This window comes from Ylistrum balloti, unplaced genomic scaffold (genome assembly GCF_031769215.1).
Source record: "Ylistrum balloti isolate Yb309-2 unplaced genomic scaffold, AGI_CSIRO_Ybal_v1 Utg370618, whole genome shotgun sequence".
NCBI classification, from domain to species: Eukaryota; Metazoa; Mollusca; class Bivalvia; order Pectinida; family Pectinidae; genus Ylistrum; species Ylistrum balloti.
The window spans coordinates 249,548-267,488 of NW_026782379.1; the positions used below are offsets into that span (position 1 = coordinate 249,548).

At 39.8% G+C, this 17,941-nt stretch overlaps 1 protein-coding gene across 1 annotated transcript in view; it reads left to right on the plus strand.

Moving 5' to 3' along the window:
- LOC132557045 (uncharacterized) overlaps positions 1-17,941 on the plus strand; it is a 135,316-nt gene that overhangs the window by 101,439 nt on the left and 15,936 nt on the right. The window contains exons 91-104 of the mRNA XM_060221509.1: positions 546-687; positions 1,015-1,679; positions 1,987-2,093; positions 2,506-2,668; positions 3,296-3,466; positions 4,026-5,795; positions 6,291-6,440; positions 6,908-7,165; positions 7,309-7,443; positions 8,066-8,254; positions 8,396-8,509; positions 8,846-9,137; positions 9,399-9,516; positions 9,902-17,728. Of these exons, the coding sequence (XP_060077492.1) occupies positions 546-687; positions 1,015-1,679; positions 1,987-2,093; positions 2,506-2,668; positions 3,296-3,466; positions 4,026-5,795; positions 6,291-6,440; positions 6,908-7,165; positions 7,309-7,443; positions 8,066-8,254; positions 8,396-8,509; positions 8,846-9,137; positions 9,399-9,516; positions 9,902-17,728 (12,101 nt within the window). The remainder of the gene's footprint in view (positions 1-545; positions 688-1,014; positions 1,680-1,986; positions 2,094-2,505; positions 2,669-3,295; positions 3,467-4,025; positions 5,796-6,290; positions 6,441-6,907; positions 7,166-7,308; positions 7,444-8,065; positions 8,255-8,395; positions 8,510-8,845; positions 9,138-9,398; positions 9,517-9,901; positions 17,729-17,941) is intronic.

The window sequence follows — 17,941 nt, forward strand, 5'->3', positions numbered from 1 at the left end:
ATATTTATGGCTCTTTCTAGAAAATCTTGATTTATTCTTAGTTTTCTTGTGCTGGATAGAGATCTTGAACTGAAAATTATATGTAGTTGTGTTGTTTCACCAAGTCAGCCATGTATTTTAGTCTTTGGTCTTCGGTGAGCTAATACAAATTTAGTACAGTTTGAAAACTTATGAGCAAACCTCTAAAAATGCCAATATAATTAAAAAAGCTTCACCAATATATCTAGTAGATACAAAGTACAGATGTTAAGGAAAGATCTTTAGAACCTGAAAGATGAATGCATTAGATATATACTTGTCAGCTCTTCAATGGCAACTCTAAATAGTGTGACTTGTAGAATTTACTCTGTCTTTGATAATCATCTTAATGAAGAGAGAGATCTTGTTATGACTGGTTTCAACCCAACTTACCACGTTTATCCTACATTTTGCCCTACTTTGTAATATGCCATCATAATCCAGTTGGACTATTTCATTGTTCTGTAATATTTTATGTTAGTGCCTTGCATTGTTTACCTGGTATATGTTTGAATTACTCACTATAGGAACCTGTAACAATGCTCTACACTTGTGTGACTGTAAACCGGGCTGGATGAACATTGGCTGTGAGGATGCTGACTGTCCAGGCTCTCCTGACTGTAATGGACATGGCACCTGTAACTCGACTCTTGACCCACCTGAGTGCATGTAAATATATATTGTGGCTTATGTACTTCCTAACTGAACTGGTATTGATCACTGAGAATCTTCATTTTCAAAAGCATGAAATGTCTGGAAACACTGGGAAGGAAATGTGAACAATACAGGCCTATTGGACCTTTTGTTATGGTATATGAAGGCATCATATTGTAATTGATATAAAGTTGTGAATGCTCAGGTAAAGCTCTCCTGCAATAGATTGGGATTTACCTTTTCAAGAAATCAAATTATTTGACTTTCAGTCAGATCTTTTCTTACTACATCTAGATATGTGTGACATAAAGAAAATCATTAATATGTTCTTTATATTACCAGGTGTACCAGCCCCTACTTTGGTGCTGACTGCAGCCAGAATTGTGCTCACGGCACCATCTTCCCCACCTTCAGTGATAACTGTACCTGTGATCCAGGCTGGGTTGGAATTGAGTGTGATGCGGAGTGTTCTCTACATGGAACATTCAATGGTACCATGTGTAACTGTGATGTAAACTGGCGTGGGGTTGTTTGTGAGATGCCTGGATGTCCTGGAATCGGTGAAGACTGCACAGGGCATGGTGATTGTAACACTGCTACACACATATGTACCTGTAATGCTGGCTGGACCGGATCTGGATGTGAAATTCCTGACTGTCCTGGTAACCCTGACTGTATGGGCCGTGGAACCTGCGATACAAACTTTGACCCACCAAAGTGTATGAATTGTGAAGTGGGATGGATGGGACCAGCATGTGATGACCCTTGTGTCAATGGTACACAGGATCCACCCAATAGTGGTTTTTGTAAGTGTGATGCTTGTTACTTTGGCAAGGGCTGCAACAGCGAATGTGCAGGAAATGGACAGTGCATGGCAGGTGTGTGTGAATGTGACACAAGCTGGCGAGGATCACTTTGTGAGGTACCAGGCTGTCCAGGAACAAACTATGACTGTTCCAAACACGGAGAATGCAACAGTGCCAATCATGAATGTACCTGTTTCCCAGGTTTGTGATACTTGTAATTCATTTAGATCAAATTAATGTTTTATAGCAATACAATTTGTATGGAGCCTTTCATCCAAATAAAAAATTAAATATGTCTTTTCTAAAATAATTCAGAATGAATTATGCAGTAATTTATCATAAATTCAGCTCCTAAAACCTGTTTTTGAGGGTTGATGCATTGTCAGTCAGACACATGCAAGTGACTTTAATCAATTAAGTGTGGATTGACCAATAAGTAGCAAGTTTTGACAAGCTGATAAAAAAAAACTAGATCAAATATAAATCAACTGTTCATATTTCTGTTTAGGTTGGACTGGCTTGGCTTGTGATGAAGCAGACTGTCCCAATAACTGCACACAGAATGGAATATGTAATACTACAGACGTTGTAGTCCCAGAATGCTCCTGTTTTGATGTATGTTCCTGCATTAGGACCTCAAGTCATTATAACTGATAAGTAAAAGTGAAACAGAAACAGTCCTTTCGAGTTAATTCTTAGAACAAAAGAAATGTAAATTGGTTTTATCAAACTACTGGTACCTTTTACACACATCCAAGGTCATAGGTATTAGATATGGCATCAAAATCTATGCATGACTTCTTCTTAAGAACCACAACTTCAACAGTACTGGTATGTGATCTGTGTAGCTTGTTGCTTTGAAGGACTGAATTCATTTTCTTGATTAAAGTGGTTAAATGTGTAAGGAAATTGAAACATGTTATATGTACATGTTTTTGTCATTCATACATGACTGGTATTATGCAGCCTGTGGTTTGCTGTAGCAAGACACATATGTATCATTTCTTTTGTCTGTTTTCAAACATAGGACTGGATGACATTTGACTGCAGTAAGCCATGTGTCCATGGTAACAAAACTGACAATATTCGCTGTGACTGTGATCCTTGCTACACTGGAGCAGGCTGTGACCTTGAGTGTTCTGGCAAAGGTCACTGTGACAATGGAGCATGCAACTGTACCAGACTGCCAGGTAGGCCTTATAATGTATATTGAAGGGAGCTAACTCTGTATGATCAATTTTTATGATGACTATCTGTTTATTGACAGCTACTGTGCAATATATCATCATTTAAGATCCAGATAATACACTGTACAATTTCTTTATCACTTTCTTTTAATGTGGCAGATTCCAATTCTTCTGAAAAATGTGTCATATTTCAGTTTTGTGTTTTGATTTATAATTTCCTCAGTATGATATTTTAAGAAAAGTGTTTATTTTATTTGTTAATGATTTGAATAATTTAATACAGAAAATTTTGATAATTATGTTATTGGCAAAATCAACAATGGCATTATTAGTTTTGTTATAACATGTTTTTATTTCCTATCGTGTTAAAGACTGATGTTGCATTGCTGCATCGCCAAAATGACGAGATCTTACTTATCAGTTCATTAAAACAACATTCTGTCTTGTTTAGGCCTGTATAAGCAATGTCTTGCCAGTAATCTGTCAGTGTGGGATGTGTGTGTCTAAGGTTAGGTTGGTGTGTGGGGAAGGATTTCCAGCCACATAGTGGAGTCCTTGCTGACCTGTCAATGTTCTAGTTTGGTCAGCCATTCTATGAGAGATAAATCTATTTCACTGAACATGTTTCAGGAAATGCCTATGTGGGTAGCTTGTGTGAGGAAAAAGGCTGTCCTGGTGCTGATGGTGCTTGTAACCAACATGGCAGCTGTAATTCAGTCCTACAGGAATGCACCTGTTTCCCTGGTTATAAGGGATACGACTGTTCAGAACCTAGCTGTCCGGGGACACCAGAATGTTCAGGTAACTGAAACAACAGAGAAAATACTGTCATGTCATAGAATCTATATTATAACTAAAATCTGATGAAACTATGGAAATAGGAACAACAGAAAGATTTAACAGAAAAAGTACAAGAACAGTAAGACCTGGTGCTCCAGAAGGAATCATGAAAAGTTTTTAGTCTTTATAGCTACTAGGCCAACCAGGAAGAGCATTTGTACATTCCATACAAACCAGGTTTCATTCTGAAAGTTTCTTCTTCAAACAGATTGGTGAAAAGCAAAACAATGCAAATGAGTCCCTCTCTTAAAGAAATATTTTCTTTTGCAAATTAAATTTTTCATAACATTTACAGAAAAATGTATTGAAATTAAGTTATATAATTCACTCACTTATCACAGTAAATTCTCCTATTGAGGCTTTGTTTTTGTTAAAGACAAGATCTATACTAGAAAGGTGAATCAACATGCATGTATGTCTCAATACTCAAGTACAAGAAAGGTCGGATAGATTTTGTATATTGAAGTAAGAATATTATACTTTAGGAATCATTGCATACCTGTATTTTTCATTGTTACAGACAAAGGTACCTGTGTTGCTGGAACGTGTATGTGCGATTCAGACAGAATAGGGGACTATTGTCAGCTGCCTTGTTATAATGGCACCAACATCAATGGAGAGTGTGTCTGTAACAAGACCTGTATCACTGGCCCATTCTGTCACCTCGAATGCTCAGGAAATGGGTTATGTGATGCCAACGGTGACTGTGTCTGCGACTTCAACGCTGGCTTCAAGGGTGACAAGTGTGACAAACCTGGCTGTCCAGGATGGCCCGAGAACTGCATGGGGCATGGTTCCTGTAATGAAATCACTGGAGAATGCCAGTGCGACTCCAACTGGAAACAGCCTGCCTGCGCTGTGCCTGAATGCACAAATGACTGTAACAATGACCCTGATGCTCAGTGTCTGGAGCCACCTGGTGGTGGTATACCTCGATGCTTCAACTGTTCCTCCAACAAAATGGGGGATGCCTGTGAATATGACTGCTTCAATGGTGTGGGTGTGAGGGATGCCAATGGTAACTGGGAATGTCAATGTGATTCCTGCTACAGTGGAACAACTTGTGACATGCTCTGCAATGGGCAAGGTTCCTGTACATTGAGTGGAATATGTGACTGCGGCTTCAATGGTTACAGAGGAATCTTGTGTGAAACTCACGGTTGCCCTGGTTATGATGTTGACTGCAGTGGACATGGAATCTGTGGCGGGTCTCACAGCTGTATCTGTGATGCAGGTTGGACTGGAATAGGTTGCCATATTGGAGCATGTTCTAACAACTGTACTGGGCAAGGGGTCTGTATCGACACACTCAACCTGACAACCCCCTACTGTTCTTGTGATGCTAATTACTTTGGCTCAGCTTGTGAGTATATCTGCACAAATGGTTCCATGGCCAACGGTACCTGTGTTTGTGACCCATGCTTCGATGGACTTGAATGTGAAACAGAATGCTCCAACAGAGGCACATGTACAAATGGTGTGTGCGAATGTGTAAGTAGTCGAGGCACCCTCTGTGAGACCAATGGATGTCCCGGGCTGTACAATTTAGACTGTTCTGGTCATGGGTCTTGTAATACGGCCACAAGTTCTTGTAGCTGTAATACTGGCTGGATTGGCACCGACTGTGCAACCCCAGATTGTCCATCAAATTGTAACAACCGTGGCCACTGTAATACTACTTACACTGTGCCTGTATGCACAGACTGTGAGAAGGGCTGGATGGGAAGTGCCTGTGATATCCCATGTAACGGTACACAGTCTCCTATGGACAGTGGCATTTGTGTGTGCGACAGCAACTGTCAGCATGGTACAAGCTGTGACTTAAGTTGCAGCAATGTCGGAAGCTGTGTCAATGATAGCTGTGTCTGCACTGACTCGACTGGCTACAGTACAGGAGCCTGGGGTACACACTGTGAAGAAAGTGACTGTCCTGGACGTAATCTGCCCTGCAGTGGTAATGAAATATTCTGTCTTAAAACTCTACCTGCACCTATGTGCATGTGTAAAGCTGGATATTTTGGTTTAGGCTGTGAGAATGTGGACTGCCCAGGCACGCCGGACTGCAGTAATCAGGGAGTATGTCAAAGTGATGCTACTTGCCTTTGTAACAACATGACTATGGGCTTAATGTGCGAGTTTCCATGTGAGATGGGCACTGCTGTCCAGACTGGTAACACCTTCAGCTGTGAATGTGACAACTGTATATCAGGGACTGGATGTGACAGCGTCTGTAACGGCCATGGAACATGTAATGCAACAGGCTCATGTATTTGTGATTCGGCATGGTGGGGTAAGTTTATACACCTGTTTGGTGGGAGGTGTTATTGTGCCCGTCCTCTTATTATGTAGATGTTCAACTAAACCTTGATAGAACATAATGCAATGAGGTAATTTCTGGATAATTACTCCAAATTCTGAAATTAGTTCTACACCTGTGATCATTATTTTAAGCATCAATATAACACTTTGTTTCATTTTGATGACATAATATATGGGAAAAAGGACAATTCTGCATGGGCTGCAAGACATTTCCTTTCTTAACTATTTATAGAAAAACTTCAACCAATTCAATAACACCTAAGAAATTTTATATTTCAAGGTTCTAAGTTCAAGGCCAAGGTCACCACCACTATTTCTAGATTATGATCAGTTGTTCTTTCTAAGCAGGGGTCATTTGAATGCTTTACAGACTTTTTACTTAAGTAAATGATACTTGACTAGCTATATAGCAACATAGTGCCATTCTTTGACAGTAGACTGTACAGATGACATACATGTTATACAGGAGACCGATGTACAGTACCTGGGTGCCCAGGTATTGGGTCCAGCTGTTCTGGTCATGGTAACTGTCTGGCTGGTTCCTGTTCTTGTGACCAGTACTACAAGGGAGCGGGATGTGAGGAGGTTTACTGTACTGATGACTGCAACAACAGAGGTAGGTTCATATTCTACCTAGTCAAGGTCACTACTTCATTTCTGTCTCTAATGATGTTCCTGTGTGATAGTTTGGTAGCTGTTATAAAGATATATAGGTAATTAATAATAGATTATACTTTTGGTATTTTATAGAAGCGTAATTCATTGATGGCCCATATTATTAGTGTAATCCTAGCTTTATAGTTCTTGAACATTTAGGGGAAATAGATTATTGTTTAACCAATATATTCAGTTTAAAGTACTTTTATAAATCTTATAAATTCAAACAGATGATTGCATAACATGTTACACTTAACAATTTAGGTACAATGCAATTTTCATAATAATATTATCTGCCAATTCAAATAAAAATTGTGAGCTTTTCATCAAATACACAAACAAATATTATATTATTTCATAAAACCATCCATTCTGTGCTTAAGTATTTACATTTAACTGTAGTGTTTTTTGTTTTGTATTGTATAGGTACCTGTGACTACACAAACTACTGGCCCCCAAAGTGTATCAACTGTAATGACTCCATTGGACCTAAATGTGAGAAAGACTGTATACACGGGACAGAGTTATCTCCCTTCAGCACTGTCTGTGTATGCGAGAGCTGCTACAGTGGGTTTGACTGTTCTATACAATGTTCCAACCAGGGGTTATGTAACTCCACCTCAAACAGCTGTGATTGTGAAACTGGCTTCAAGGGCAGTATTTGTGCTGACTTGGATTGTCCAGGTAAGTCTACAGCCAAATAGAATTCAAACTGTGGGGAAAATTTATGCAGTACCACTTCAGAACAAATTTGTTCAAAATGAGGATGAAATCAGTTTTGATAATTTTTGTTCCTTAATATATTCCACTATAAATTGATTTTACAGGAGAACCTGACTGCAGTAATTACGGTACATGTATGAGAAGTAACAATGAGTCTATCTGTTCCTGTAATGCTGGGTTTACTGGAGCTGACTGTTCAGACTTCATCTGTCCTGGTACACCAACATGTAGTGGTAATGGTAAGTATGCACTGTAGGTATACATCCATTGTTTTTAATAGGTTCCATTTGACATCAAATACTGGATAAATTTTTATGACTTTATAGAGCTGTTAAAATTAGCATATTTATTACCCTGTTAACTAAAATGATCTTGATTCTCCCTCTTAATTTAATCATTAGAATTATGTGCTTAGCTCACAGCCTGCCTAAAAGGCTGAAACATAATGGTAAATAGTTCTACATGTGAGCTCAATTCTGGCCATACTGATATTGTCATTGCTTCATGATGTTTTTATTGTCCCATTAGCATAACATTGGACTTTTTACTTCATTCCTCTGCAAATCCTTTAAATATTCTTTTCACACATTGTAACACTGTCCAAACAAATGACATTAATTCCTGTCACATACAATTGCCAAGTATTGAATGTGTACATCTTTTGGGATTCAGTTTCTGAAGAATTTGTTGTCTTCATTGCCTGTATATCACTTTGCTCAAGATTTATCATCTTTACATGTGTTACTGATGTAAATATATGCCAACTCCTGTTTCAAAGATAAATATTGAAAACTGATATTCTATGAACTATTTGAAAGTAAATTTATTTCACATTTTTTTCCATTTATTTTTGACTTACAGGTGCCTGTATATTGGCCACGGGATCTGTCGCTCCTTCTTGTGATTGTAACCATGGCTTTGGTAGTCTGGACTGCTCCTCCTGTCTGACACATTTTGCAGCTCCCAACTGTGATAAGTGCGAGTCAGATTACATTGGCTACAATACGACCTGTGGCACTCTCTGTAAACATGGCTATGCTACAGTACCAGGTATGTACAAATCAAACATACAAGTCCCATGAATTTCTATCATTACACAGATTAATAATTAGTGATCATTTAGTCAGCTAATTATTCTATTGAACCATAAATTTGTCAAACATGATGCATTGTTTTGACCTTCTTTTGTAGGTGGCGATGTGTGTGAATGTTACGATGATGATGTGAATGGACACTGGACTGGTCAAGCTTGTGATGTATGTCAGGATGGATGGGCACTTCCTTCTTGTACCAGCTGTTCCCTCAGTGAGTATTATCACTATGTGTGAAATGTTGATACCAGGAATGGTCTGATAAAAATTGAAATCTTTGGTCATTGTTTTCTTTACTAAATTACTATTTTTTTAAAAATATTCTGTTATATTTCTTGTTGTCTAAGATTGCTGGAAATGTTTTTACATAAATTATGACAATACTTCAATAAAGATAAGGTTTGTTCTTCTAGATATGGGGACACTTTCAGGTTCACAAGAATGTGATTTTTAGGCCAAATTTCCAATAATGATGAATACGTTTTATGTGTGAAGTACATACTGTATCCCTGTGGTATTTTATTCACTTATCTCTCCTGTTTTTCCACAGACTATGTTGGGCCAGGCCACTGTAGTATAACATGTGTCACTGGCCAGGGTGTGTACGCAGACAAGTATGATGGCAACAATATCACGACCGGAGTACAGCCTGTCTTTAACTGTTATACAGAAGAGAGTAATGGACAGAAAACAGCCTGGTTTGGTTACATCAACACCAATATGCACAATGTGTATGTCACATCTGATTCAGAAAACTATCTAATGAAATCAGACCTGACCAAGTACCAACCACTGACAATGTTCAAGGCCAATACTGCTGTGGATTATGTCTATTCTGAAGGGTAAATATTCTACTTATTCCTTTTTTCGAAAAAGTTTAAAAAAAAAACCCCAAGATTTTTTAAATGAATTTTTATTGGAATGTCATATAAAAATCTAATGTCACTTTAGTGTACATATTCTTTGTTTAATGTAAATCTTCAGTTTTTGTGCTTTTTATGTTTCTGATAACAAGTTTCAGATTTTACTGAATAAGAGTTCTACCTTAAGTTTTGTGCAAATATCACATTTATATAGACTAAGACTGAAATTTTGTCTAACAGACCCTTCAATGCCTCTGAAGTACTCACCTGGAATCTAAGAACAACTCTGGCGAATTCAGATGCAAGCTTAACTGTACCTCTGGCAACAGCAGCACTCTGTTCCTTTACTCCTTCACAGGTAATAGAAGCAATACATGTATACCCCTCATAGTCAAAAAGTAGACATGTTCATATTTTACACACATGGTTTCTGCTTCATTGATTTGTATGATTTCTTAAAATGTGATTTGATTTTTATTTAGCATCTTATACACTAAACTTAGATCTCAAGGAATTGTCCTATATGCAGAGTTATGTCCCTTTTATAATTATGGCAAAAATAGAGTATATGTTTATTCATAATTTCAAGCTGATACAAATGAGAATAGAATTTTAAAAGTAGTTCTGACTACTTATTTGTATATCATACACACTTTCAGGTTTTAATGATTATTTTTGTATGTTATTGTCTTATAAATTTATTGTATATTAAATTAAGTAACTTTTTTTTTTATATTTTTTAGCCAATATTTACAGATACCACTGGATACTGTAAATGTGTTGAAGGCTATTGGGGACCTTCCTGCGAATATGATTGTCCAGGAGGTGGATTGAACAGTTGTTTTGGTAAAGGACAGTGTAATTCAACAACTGGAGATTGTACATGTGTGATTGGAGCTCAGGCTAGCACCAATTGTTCTGTTTGTCACACTGGCTGGACAGGAGATGACTGCAGTATCGCAGTTATTGGAGGAGGAGGAACAACAGGCTCATCCTCTAATTCAAGCATATTTTACGAAAGTGGTGGTGTGAAGACTTTTGATGGATCCGTGATGACTGTACAATCCCCAGGAGAGTATATACTAGCTGAAGGGACATTAACTGGCACAGGTGAAGCACTGGAAGTACATGTTGTAATGTCACCGGGCACACTAGGCATAACGTCCACATTAATGGCAAGTGTGTCTGTGGGAACAGATACACTGGTGGTAGTTGCTGGTGACGGAAACATAGACGATACCAAAACTTACTTCAATGGTGAGGAAACAAGCATTGGTTCAGGGTTGCCGATAGGATCAGTCACTTGTGTGAGGAGAGCCACCACCAAGATTGACTGTTCTGATAACACAGAAGTCAATGTCACTATTGATATTTCAACCTCTTCCCTGCCTGTGGTGAAGGTCGATCTGGATCCTAGTACCTGCAGCAGTACCAAAGGTCTGTCTGGTCACTGTGATGGAGACTCTACCAACGATTTCAAAACTTCGTCTGGAACTGTTTTGACAGGAGTGTCATTAACACAGACTTCTCTTCAGGATGAGTTTGCTTACTCCTACAAGGTTTCATCAGGAAACTCTGATGTATCTGATGTGGCCCCTGTTCCAAGCTGGGGAGGAAACGGTCTTGCAATTCATGGCAGAAGTGTGGAAATTGAGTCTTTGAAATCTTTTGCAGAAGATGTATCCCTTGAGATTAAGTTCTACCTAAATGAAGTCACCAGGTCATATCAGACAATTTTCTCGTACAACTCGTATGACGGTGTCAATGTTTTCTGTACCTTGGTCAAAGACGGTGCATTACATCTTTATACTTATCACAACAGTGACTTCCGTACATTCCCATCACTTATCGTAGAAGCTTATACATGGTACCATTATACTTTAGTATGGAACCATGCATCCAAGAGACTGAGTCTTTATTTGACAAAAGAAGACTTGAGTCAAACCACAGACTTTACTGTCTATGACCAGAGCTATCCTACCCCGATGGAACCTGGTGGCACTTTGTCGTTAGGATTTACTCGGTCAGATGTTGAATATGCTGCATGGGTGATGCGAGGAAAGATAGATGACATTCGGCTGTACAAGAAGATGCTTTCCTCAATTGAAATCCGGAATACTGCATTCACTGTACTTGGGTGCTCCACTGTATCCATGTTGTCCAACCGATGGACATTTGATGAAGGAAAGGGGACTGAAGCTGTTGATGCGGTCAGTCATGTCTATATGAAATTTAATCCCTTTGATCTACCAGAGTGGGTTCTTGTTAACTACACAATGTCATCATGTGCAAGTGTCAGCTCAGAAATATATGAACTACTGGAGACCAACACAGCAGATCCTGTTCTAACCAGCCAGTGTGAAGAAGTTTCTACCCAATTCCGTACATCTTGTGAAAGCAAAATTGGAAATGCTGCTTTTGAGAACCTTTTAGAAAATTGTTTCTTAAATTCATTGTTAGATGATGAAGCTCCTCTTAAGCACTTGGAATCACTGAGCGTTATATGTGATACTCCAGTGAATGACATCAACTGGCCTGGAAGGACATTATGTAACTCTTTCCCCATGGAAAAGTTCCCTCTGTGGAAGGGCTCATCGTGTAGCATGCAGTGTGAATCAGGAACTTGGGACAGTGTGACCAGCACTTGTCAATGTCGTGATGGATTCTGGGGAGAACAATGCGATGGTGTATGCCCAAGCTTCTTACAAAAGACATGTGGAGGAGGTACATGCAACATTACGAACGGTGTATGTACATGTCCACCATTCCTGGACCCAGCTCACAACTGTCAGAGATGCATTTCAGGGTTTGAGGGCTCGGACTGCTCAGTAATGTCTGCCACCATTTCTGGGGGTGCTACTGACGGAGTGTGTAGTGCTTTTGGAAGGGCCAACTTCATCATGTTTGACGGTCAATCATTCGTGCTGAAAGCAGCTAGAACAATGAAACTTGTGGCAACGTCCAACTTTAATGTGTACATAAAGCTTGCATTGTGTGGAGGTTCAAATGTCTCTTACTGTGTAAAACAGACGTGGATTGAATCACAGAACGAAAACTTTACTATGCAGTCTCCATTAGGGGATGGAGGTAATTTCAACCTTTACCATAATGGAACAGCACTCAGTTTCGATCAGGAGTATGATTTCACTGGATCTATTAAAATAGTCAAACATGACAAAAACACTCTCCGATTAGATGTCCCAGACGGAACTATCTATCTTAGAGAAGATACCGATTTCATTTCTACTACCATTTCTTTGAAGAAGTCTTCATATGCCTCTCAAACGTCGTGCTTGTGTGGGAACTTCGATGGTAACACCAACAACGATTTTGAAACAACAACTGGTACAGTATCTCTTACTGACATTACCCAGAAGGGAATTGACGAGTTCCAGGAAATAAATACTATTCCACCAACATCAGACACTGCCTTTTCTGACAGTTATGATGGGTTCACTCTACCCACAATGCCAAAAGGGTTTGGATTGCTGGTCAATGGATCTGGTGCAATTTCACTCCCAATGACTGACACCTTCAGCAGTGGTGGCAGTGGTTGTGTACAGCTGAGATTCAAAACAGAAACTGACAAAGGAATGATATTAGGTTACAAGGGGACAACATCTTCAATGTCAGTGAACCTCAACGGTTCTTCTATCATTGTACGCTGGGGAGGGAAAATCATGGAAACAAACTTCAGTGTGAATATAAATCAGTCATATGACATCTCACTTTCATACGATGACACCACAGAATCCCTTCGTACAGATGTGATAACTGGAGGCATCTTGGAGTACACTGAAACCTTCCAAAACTGCACCGCCAGAGTGTTTAGTGACGATGGATTAGTTCGGATAGGCAGCTGGAGTGATGATCCTCCCACGTCGATGGAGAAGGAACCTTTTATTGGAGAGGTGGATGATTTGAAGACTTTCAACACTTCTCTCAAGATTAACGAGACCCTTTATACTGTAAGCCATGACCTGGACAACAGCTTCTATGGTCTTAGCACTAAATTCACAATGGGGGAAGGAGATGGAAATCTGGCCATTGATAGCATTCAAGGACATAAAATATTTCTCCTTGGAAGTACGGTGTATTTCCCCAACGATAACGAGGATGATGCTAGTTCCTCACCCAACCTTCCAACAACATTCACAACTACTGCTGAAGATATTTGTGCCAATTTGACAACCTCAGTAGGAAAGACTTGTTCAAGCCTGGGTACACAAATGAAGGAACATTACTATACCATTTGTGTGAATGACATGATCGAAAGTGGAGATTCTGAAGCATATATCACTGTTGTGCAAGCATATGCTGACTATTGTGACAATGCCTTGAATCCTGTGAAGTCATCTTTGGAAGAAATTTGTGAGGACAAGACATCAGACCACTACCTGCATCTGTGTCTATATCAGTGCAAGATTGGGTATTTCAACCCAATAACCAGAGAGTGTGTATGTGAAGGATCGTGGGGCGAATACTGTGAAAATGTCTGCCCAGGAGGCGTGGAAACTCCATGTTCTAACAACGGTAATTGTGAGAGAGACACCGGAAAATGTACCTGTAAACCCAGTCATGACAATGCCACTGCCTGCTCTACCTGTCTTCCTGAATGGACAGGTACACACTGTGACATTATGGTGAATCCACCAGCCCCAACGACTACTCCAAGTCCTCCCACTACTACAGTTCCTGGAGCTACCACACAACCGCCTGTCATCACCCCTTCAAGGTCTACATTTGGTATATCAGATCAGTGTCATGTGAAAACATTCCAGAACATCAAATATAACTTTGATACTGTTGGAGAAAATTATATCACAAAGAATGTCAATTCTGCTACTCCTGATATTGCTGTCCGTACAGTTTACTGCGAAACAGAGGCAGTCTGTGTTGATGCAGTCTCGGCGAAATTTTCCACCTCTGAAGTAGTGCTGCAGGCTGGCGTCACATCTACTGACGACATCCAAGTTTGGATTAATGGTCAGAGGCATTCGTTTGATTTGAATGATACCAGTATACACCCAGATATCACCATCAGGGAAGTGTCCAAAAATGAGTTTGTTATTGAGAGCATTACTGGGAATTTCACCAGTATTCGTGTCAGACAAGTAGACCAACGTCTAAGTATGGTTGTGACTATGGACGATACACTATGTGACACACAGACTTATATGGCTGGAGGAATCTCCACTGGCCCATTAACCCAGACATACAGTACAGACTGGGCAGTCAATGCATCAGATAGTGCTTTTAATGTCTTAGCTGCTAGTAGCTCCTCCTCGTCCTACAACCCCTCGGGATACCAACAGTCAGTACCAACTGCAGGAAGCAGTTTGTATTTCAACAACTCTGTTATACGAAGCAGATTTTTGCAAGATGTCATCGATCAGGATAAGGATTTTACAGTTGGCGTATCTATTCGTCCAGAAGATGGAAACGGAACTGTAATTGTAATGGAAAACAAAGCCCCAGTTTCCGTGTTCATGGAAAATGACATATATAAAGTCCGTATGGGGGATGAAATATATGACACTGGTATTCTTGTTTCACAAGACGAATGGCAATGTATTTCCATTGCATTTGAATCGTCATCTAGAAAGGTGGACTTTTACAAAGCTACTAGTTCAAACGTGGAGCAAAAATCCTTCTTCAATACAAATGAGGATGTATTTGAAACAGGTGGTTTTATCAGCTTAGGGCAACCTACATTAGTGGATGTGCCCAAGTCAGACGGCGAGAGTAAATATTTTACTGGAGAATTGGACGAACTGAAAATTGACAACAAACCATTAACATATAATGAGATAGTAGCTACAGCCTTGTCTCGGGTTCCAGACCCTGCTCCTACCTTGGTAACCCACGTAGACTTCAATGAGGTTGAGGGGAAATACATAAATGACAACATTGGCAATACTGACTTTTTCCTAGTAGATTCTCCCGTGTCAACAACTGCACCTAAGCGACAGACATCAAGTCTGGTGCTACCAGATATAGCAGTCAAGTCATCACACATCAATTCTAACAGTACAATCCAGGCTGAAATAGATTCAGCTTGCAGAGCTGCTGTTTATGTTTCAGCATTTAGTGCCTGTGAAAATGCCCTTCCAGGATTTCTGGATTATGCCTTCTTTATGTGTAGAAGTGATATGGCCTCCACCGGGAAGAACACAACAATACTGAACACTGTTATTTACATGGCGGACATGTGTGAGCCAACTGTTGGTACCTGGCCAGCGAAGTCTTTATGTAACGATTACCCAGCAGAAGAGTTTCCAAACTGGTATGGCCCTAATTGTGATGTCATGTGCAAAAGTGCAATTGGTGTAGATAGCAATGGGGTTTGTATTTGTAAAGATGGTTACTATGGTGCTACCTGTGATAGAATCTGTCCAGGAGGAACAATTAGTCCATGTAACAACAGAGGTTTGTGTAATCAGACGACTGGAGCCTGTACCTGTCAGTTTAACTGGGAAGGACCAGGATGTACCAGCTGTATATCAGGTTTCTACGGGGAAAGTTGTGCTATCAATGTTCAAGACACTACCTTCTCAGGTTCCAAAAATTATGCTAGTTTTTCAGGAAATGGTCATTTACATGCACTTGATGGAGCTAGTGTCCCATTCCACCTGAACGGTCCCTACACCTTTTACAAGGATTCAACCATCAACATTCAAACCCTCACAGGATCGTGTAAGGATTTCTCAACCTGTGTTGGTAAAACGGCTATCAAAATTGGTTCAGATGTTGTAGAAATAAGTCCAACACAGCCAAATAACATCACTCTGAACGGTAACGCACTAGAGGTTGTGACATCGCAACCAATTGGTTCAACAGGTTACTCGCTCGTGAGAGATGCCAAAAACAAGGTCAAAATCAGGTCAACATCTGGGGACTTTGATCTTGGTGTTACAACCAATGATGGTTATATCAACTTGGATTTGGAAGTAGAGACTTCAAATTGCCAGTCAAGCACTGGATATGTAGGTTTCTGTCAGAACAAGAACCATGCCTGCTCATCTACAGACCATGCCTGCATTGTGAAGGGCATTGGTATAGCAAAAGCCAGTAAAACCGTGACAAATTTGAAATCAGAAGCAGTGATTGAATACTTTGACCAATTCAAAGTAGATGATGCAGACTCTATATTCACAAACAAGATGGGAAGCACTGGCTTTGGTGTGGAAATCACTGAGAATGGCTTCCTGTCTACAGCACCACTTGCTGAAGACTTTTGGACAGAGAGTACAACATCAGATTATGTCAGCATGGAGATTCAAACAGTACTCTCAAACATCGATCGGACTGGGAGCAATGGCACACTGATCTCTTATGGAGAAGACCAGACATTTGCTATCACCATAGTAAATGGCTTTTTCATGATACGGTATGGAAAACTGGAATTCAATACCTCTGTGAGTGTTCAGGAAGATGTCTCCAGCCAAGTGGCAATAGTCTACAACAATGCAACAGGCAAACTTTTATTCAACTATGTGTATATTGATCCACCTAAAGGGAGAAACGAGAGTGTTTCAAAGCAAGCGTTTGTTGACATACCCCCAGGAGCCTTTACAAAGGAAGGATCTCTAGCAGTGGGTGCTTGGATGCCGACTATGGGTGATGCAGGAACACTTCCCACTGGAACATTTTGTGGGGTTATTGACAGTGTGTATTTGTTTGAAGAAGAATTGTCACCAACAGAAGTGTACATCGACTTTCAGACACCAGTAGACAGAGACAAAGATAGCCTTGTTCTTGGATTTGAGTTCCCTGAAGGATCCGGCAAAAGTTCTGTTGACTTTGTCCAAGGTGCTAACATTGGATTTAGTGACATAGGAACAAAATGGGTTGATTCAAATACAACCTTAACTACAGCAGTCCCTACAACTCTAGAGGTGGCAAGTACAACAAATGTGTCAGATGACATTGTCAATATGTGTAAAGACCTTATACTGTCAAGTTCAATGGCCCAGGAATGTTCGTCCATGACCAATAGTTTACAGTCACATTTCCTTTCCTGTGTTGATGACTACCACTTGTCCTCCGACATTTCTGCCACACTTGATAGCACTTTGGACATGTCAGAATTGTGCCAGACAAAGGAAAACCTTGCGACACCACCAGCACAACAGCTCTGTGGAGTCTATTCGAACACAGATGCGGAATTCCCTCTTGGCAAAGGTCAGTCCTGTTCTACAATGTGTATGTTTGGATATGTCAATGATACAACAGACCAGTGTGTCTGCTCTCCCGGTGCTTATGGGGAATCTTGTGACAAGGAATGTACAGGTGGGTTCTCAACCCCCTGTAACAAACACGGCATCTGTGACAAGACAACTGGAACTTGTTCCTGTGAAGAAAACTGGAGTGGTAGTAGTGACTGTTCCTCCTGTACCTCAGGACTCACTGGGGCCAATTGTGACTCCTTCATCCCTTCAATACCAAAAGGGAAACCTGTCTGTACGACCCGGGGAGCTGGATCATACCTTAATTTTACAGGCTACAACAACAAGGTCACAGAGACTGGAATTAGAGACCTGTATGTGATGGACAACCTCAGAGTTGCTGTAAGTATATAATTTAGATATATAAGTAAAATTTAGATAATTATTTTATCATATTTTATGTATTTCTTTTATGTATACATTATTTTACTTAAAAAAAATTTGTTTTAAAAAATATGGTCTAATTGCAGAAATATAAGGTACATGTGTTTTGATAAAAGTTATATATGATATTATTCAGTATATAAATTGCTCTAGTGATGACCTTTCCCCTGT